The following is a 6,455-nucleotide window of genomic DNA, read 5'->3' as shown; positions in this document are numbered from 1 at the left end:
TTCAAACTGGACTCCCTCATCTGTCTCTGACACTGAGCTGAGGCACTGCCTCTGTGTTTAGTGAAGGCAGTGTACCAGCACAGTTACGGTGAGCCTGGCCTTATGGTTCAGAGCATGAAGCACATTATCAATACTTTTCCCTAAAATATTACATTCTTAGACTGGCAATTGTATGTTTTAGTGTTAGACCTTACGTTTCTTATCAATAACCCACATCACAATGTGTGGTCATATATCATTTTGGAGAAAAATCAACAAAAACTTGACTTTTCAAATTGCCACCTCCCCCACACACCTTGATTTGAAATAAGCCACGTTAGACGCATTACCAGAAGCTACTCTTGTGTCAAAGAGTTGTCATCTACAGGAGTAGCCAAGAACCATGAAAAAAGACTAAGTGCATTTATAGTTGGAATATATTTTTACTCTATATAGAGTATATATATTTTGCCCTATATAGAGTGAGATTACTTGTTACTTGTAGCATTGAGTCTGATGGGATGAAAGAAAAGGAGGGAATCTTTAACATTTTTTAAAAATCAGACTGCACTAGTGTATCTCTAGCTGGATACTCTAGTATTGAACACTGAGTTTCACTACAATTTCCCCAAAGTCCCTGGACAGACAGGACTAAGCACAAGATAGAAGGGAAAAATTAGGAGTGGAAGAAACTATTTAAATGCACAGATGCTGGTTTTATGAACTTGAGTGGTCTTCTCAAACAGTGTCAACCATCAACATTATTATCAGGCCCCTAATAAATTTATGCAAATGAAAAGGGGTAAAAGTTTTCCACAGGTTCCTATGGTCTACCAGTAACACATTGCTTATAGTCTGGATGGATTTTCTAGCTCTCCAGATCCTGGGAAACATTGAAAGCCACAAACCATGAGGTACTGTCACCATTTCCCGATCAACAAGAAATTTGCTCGTACATCTTGGAAAGTCCTAATTTGTCAAAAGAAATGATAATAGAAGCATGGAACGTTTACCAGAAGATCTGAAAATTAATTTCTCAACAATTTCCCTGCCAGTTTCTATTCAAATTCACTATCCAAAGTAAGTGAAGAGCCCAAAAACCTTCTAGCATGACACTATTGCAATGATGAGGGCTAAAGTGTAGGAAGTCCTGCTGTCTACATTTCCCACAAGATATGGTTTCATACTAGTTTGTCCATGTTCTGCAAGCAGAGGAAGAAATACTCTGAGCATTGCGTAAGTTCCTATAGGGGATGTAGGTGTAGACACCTTCTAGCTATGCTGCACAAGCTTCCAGTTCCTCTTGTTTTCTTTCCCAATCATTCTGCCAATTTGAGAACCCCTTTGCTGGAGTGTGTTCTTTTTTCTTCCAGACTTACCCTTTAAAATGCTATAGTTTTCAGGCAGAGTTTGATGCTTAAGATTCAAAACAGGCATTGTGAAAGGCTCTTGAATTAAATACAGAAACACTCTCCTAATAAGAATGTATATACTTGATTCAAGTAGGGAAGAATGAGGAGAAAATTGTTTATATTCTATGGGTACTGCATACCACTGTAAAGTGGGACTGGTCTTCATTATATACAAAATTCTGGGCATCCAGAAGGCATGATTTAAATATCTGTTTCTTGGGTAGTATTTGCTTTATGTAGCATGACTAGTTGGTAGTTGGACTGAGAGGATCAAATATTCCTAAGAAAAATTTCTGCCTGAGCAAAGTGTCTGAAACAGACACAAACTTAAGGTAGGCAGGTATCATTTCTATATCTGGGCAATGCAGGTAATACTTGCACTCATTAAAAATAATAGCTCATTTCTGTGGTTATTAGAGCATAAGTAAATTAAACTGCTAATGGTTTGATGCAGCTTTGCACTGCTCAGGGTTCTGCAGCAGGTATTTCAACAGTAAAAATGCACTCAGTGCATGTTAGCACCTTTTTAAGAAATATATTTTAATCCCTATCTTTGCTGCCTATTCTTTTAAACATGATAACCATGTGTCAACTTTTCATGCAGTTCTCTCTCTCTGGTTTGGATGGCCTAGTTCTGCTTTTCAGTCTGGGAGCTATTCCAGTTTGGAATACAGAGAGAATTTTACAGATAACTGGCTGAATTTGGTGAACAATCTCACTTTTGAAAGGTAATGAATCTAGTCTTGTGAAAAACTAGCGAAGCAGAAGACAGTCTTTCCCTTATGCAAAATATGTCATCTGCTCCTTCTCTCTGGAATTCAGCACGGGAATTCGGATGACACAGTAATCTATGGGGGCAATAAACATATTTTATTACCAAAAAGCTTTCCTGACCAGCCAGCCCAACCTTGTATGAATCAGGAATGTAACTATTACATGAAGCAGCAGGTGAGGATTGGAAAGGAAAGGATCTGGGGGCATTTTCTTGTCAGAAAAGTTTGTCCTTTTGAAGGTTAGCGAATTTCCATAAATATCTGCTGTCATTAGGTTGTCTTCCTACACTGCACCCTGAATAACTAACTGACAGGAAACTCTGCCCTCCTAAAACTCATAGTTAAACTGTCTGTCTTTACTGTTTCTCAGGGTGAAGAGAGAAAAGGAGAACAAAATATCTAGTCCACACCCACAGATACATTGCATATAGGATACTTGCTCTAATACCTTTTAAATTTTAGCACTTTTGGTCTTCCTGGAGCTTTCATGGAATTAGTATTTTGCCTAATGCAGCTACTAGAGTGTCTAAACTAATCTGGTTTGCCTCACGTAGTTGATATATTTTTGGTAACTATGTCTACTACAACTTTTGTCCTTTCATAAACTTAAGCATTTCTTGTCCTTGACTATCTCCTGGAATTCCTGCCTTTGGCCTTGAAAGAAACCTTGGGCTTTATAACCATTTGTTACACTTCCTGATATAGCTGAAATTCCCCTTTCCTTGTCTAAGAAATGCTAATTTTCTTTTCACCCTTGTGTTCTCATTGTAGAAAGTATATCTGCATTTTCTGTCCCATAAATTGGTAATTTTTTTTGCCTTGACTTTTGACTGAAGACGTTCTTAATGTGTGTTTTATTTCAAAGACTTAGTTTTAGCTGATTGGCTCCTAGAGTATAGTATTATAAAAGAATGCACAGAGAATTATAAAATAATCTAACCAGAATTGAATATATGCTGCTCCCTGAACTCTCATGTTTTTATTTATTGAAGACTAAGCCTACATAGCTGCCAAAATATTGTCTGTGGGTCTCATGAAACTGGTGTTACCGCTACTTGCCACAGGCTTACTAAACAGAACAATATTATGTGTAACCTTCATTTTTATAGGTGTAACCTGCAATTTTTCATTGTTAAGATAAAAACTACTGGGTGCAAATGGGCATGAAGTTTTTTGCATCATAAGAATGTACTCAAAGATCTTTTCATTTCGCTATTGTTTTCAGACATATCTGTGATCACTTTGGGCTGTAAAAGTATACAAACTTTATCAAAGGATGAAAAATATTACTATGTTCAACAGTTCACAATGCTTTCAGAAACACCAATATGCCTAGATCTGAATGTTATCCAAGAATTCAATAAAATAACCCTGAAAGTGGGTCAAATACTATCCCAATAGGAAAATTCTATTCCTATCTTCAGGTTCTTAGGGCAACTTCAGGAGCTTGTCCAGATTTTGTAACAATCTGGTTCATAAGCTTTTAAAAAGTCAAGAAAAAGACTTAAAATTAATCTCCACATGTGGAAAATTCAACATGCAGAAACATATGCTGGAGATGTTTCATTGTGGGGTTTTTTCCCCCAACACATCACTGAATCTGCTTCTATAGAGATAGATATTGTTAATTTAGCAAAACAAGTAAAATCATAAAGCAAAAGTAAAAATCCTGTGATTTTTTGGGGGGGGTTGTTTTGTTTTATTTTTTTAGGAGACAGCAAACGTTTAACTCTTACCAACAAATTTCTGAGGCATAGAGCTCTTACGTTTGGCGACGTTACTTGCTAGTCTATCCAGCACGAGGGCTCTTTCTGACCCTATCTTGCACAGGTCTTCAGCCATTTCACTCTGGTTAGTTTCGTCTTTTATGACTGAAATCAAATGACATCAGAAGGGTTAGGCAGGCTTGTTCCATTTTAATGGAACTGTTGTCTTCAGGTTATTGTTTGTCAGATAATGTCTTTTAGCTCCCAGGCAGCTGGACGAAGGAGCTCACCATATCAGACATGGGACAATTCTGACTGTTGGTAACAAAGTCCCTCACGCTGATTAATCTATGTACATGTCCATGTTTCCCTCGTTTAAGATACAAAATGAGACTGCAACGGCAAGATGTCTTCCTGTATGTCATGTAATCACTCCACCCTTGTTCTACAGCCATTCTGCATTCCCGTGAATAAATGAGGTCCTAACATTATATTGGATGCAAAGCAATTCATCTTTTCACCCTCCCGCTGACATCTCCCACCATCCCTCTGCACCTCTCCCAGTGAAACCACCTGTATGATTATTGCTTCTCTAGCAGGAAAAATGGATAAACTTCTCATCTCCAGCAGTGGGAGATGTATTTGCAATCTACACCGACCATTCTCCCCAGCCCCTTCTTTTCCTTAGCAAATATTTCAATGCTTCCTTGGTGTGATTTTAGACTTTAAATAGCAATTTAAATTGATAAAATCATGCCTACAGTGGAACACTGATTTCCAGTACTCAAACCTGTTTCCCAACCTCCTGCTGCTGCTGAGACACTCTGGAATTAGGAGCTTAGCTGTGAGGCTCTAGGAAAAGGAGTCTGTTTCACTTGCACTATATTTTGCTTCAGTACTTTCCTGAAGAAACAAATGGGATATATGAAAATGCACTGTCAAACCAGTGACTATGAAAAATGTATGGAATGGTATTTCTGACTTCCAGCATCTAAAGGAAAGGTGACATGCAGCGAGATCACAGCACAAATGTTTTCTTGGTTTTTTTGTTTGTTTGTTTGTTTGTCAAGGGAGATCAGAGACAGGAGAGAAAGTGGCTAATTTTACTTTTACCTGCTACTAAGATAGACACTATTCCTGAACTTGTGAGTTGCTCTTAAAGCAAAAACCTAACAATGATTTTTAGACTTTGTTTTTTTAAGCTGTTTCAATAGGTGCCCTGCTCTGTTGCATTTTGCCTTCTGTGCCTGCTGAGAATTCGTTTTATCACTGGGTTTATTGGTTCAGAGAACCCATTACTCTGGTACCTGGGTGTTTCTCAATAGTCGAGAACACATTGTTCCTATGCAATATCACTCTGACAATATACCACAGCCATAAAAGGATGATTGTGAAAATTTCATTGTTCCTGAAATATATGAAATCAGGGTCTGGTGGATAACTGGGAGGAGCAGAAGTGTCCTAGACCACACCACCTCGCAATACCAAACTGTAGAGTACACAACTGGTACTTGAGTCCCTGCTGTAATAGCACATACTGCAGTGACAGGGATAGTGACAGTGATAAGGACTGTGACAGGGAGTTTGTCATGGAATTATGCCCCAGCCCCATAACACACTAAAGATTGTGATCAATGCAAGATATCAGCACAATGTGGCCATGAAGGTGCAGAAGTGTAAAGGGTGTTGGTGGTATCTTGGCATCCTTGAACAAGCACACACCAGCACCTTGTGCTGCCCAACGATTCCAAGTACACCTCAAGGAAGAGACTTAGAGAGAATGTTTTAAAGCAGATATTCAGCAGGGAAATGAAAGGCTGTTTTTTTAGTAAAAAGTTGAAAAGATCAAGAAATATCCATTTAAGATATAATAACATTCCATTTCTAATCAGTTTGAGAGAGGATAAATTATGTATTCAACACTCAAACTTTCAGACTTTTAAAACTGCTAAAAAAAAGGCAAATTGAATTCTGTATTAATCTCCAGCATTGACAACTGAAATCTCCTGAAATTTGCTACCATCTGGATAATTATTTCTCTGTAATTTGGTGTCTGTGAACTAAAAAAGAAAAAAAAAATCTTTCCAAATGGAAAATTCCCAAGTGTCTGAAGAACTGTAATTAACCCTTTTTAAACTTCATAAACTATTTTTTCTGTTATTTTATGTAAGTCTGGTAAGACTTCAGCACACTTCCACTCAACTCAAATGCAAAACTCCAGATAATATCTCTAAGAGAAGAACTTCACATGGAAAATGAGATTCTAGTCCTCTAAGATAAGAATTTTGCCATTAAATTAATCAGATTCCAATCTGGAGTTGCATTTCCTTCTCTTAAAGAACAAAATCAAAAGTTAAAATATAAATACAATCTCTTGTTTCCTTCAGCACACTTCCACTCAACTCAAATGCAAAACTCCAGATAATATCTCTAAGAGAAGAACTTCACATGGAAAATGAGATTCTAGTCCTCTAAGATAAGAATTTTGCCATTAAATTAATCAGATTCCAATCTGGAGTTGCATTTCCTTCTCTTAAAGAACAAAATCAAAAGTTAAAATATAAATACAATCTCTTGTTTCCTAC

The 6,455-nt window shown here is 37.4% G+C and overlaps 1 protein-coding gene across 14 annotated transcripts in view; it reads right to left on the bottom strand.

Moving 5' to 3' along the window:
- Nucleotides 1–6,455, bottom strand: part of IKZF1 (IKAROS family zinc finger 1 (Ikaros)) — a 50,980-nt gene that overhangs the window by 1,410 nt on the left and 43,115 nt on the right. For 6 of the 14 annotated variants that reach the window (XM_009075077.1, XM_009075078.1, XM_009075079.1 and 3 more), the window contains one exon: nt 3,901–4,035. The exons of 4 other annotated variants lie outside the window; for them this stretch is intronic. In XM_009075077.1, the coding sequence (XP_009073325.1) occupies nt 3,901–4,035 (135 nt within the window). The remainder of the gene's footprint in view (nt 1–3,900; nt 4,036–6,455) is intronic. 4 more of the 14 variants (XM_009075081.1, XM_009075083.1, XM_009075086.1 and 1 more) reach the window with 1 other exon arrangement.

The sequence above is a fragment of the Acanthisitta chloris genome, unplaced genomic scaffold, assembly GCF_000695815.1.
Source record: "Acanthisitta chloris isolate BGI_N310 unplaced genomic scaffold, ASM69581v1 scaffold34975, whole genome shotgun sequence".
NCBI classification, from domain to species: Eukaryota; Metazoa; Chordata; class Aves; order Passeriformes; family Acanthisittidae; genus Acanthisitta; species Acanthisitta chloris.
The sequence above is the reverse complement of the archived record's forward strand: the minus strand, read 5'-3'. Positions and strand labels throughout refer to the sequence as shown.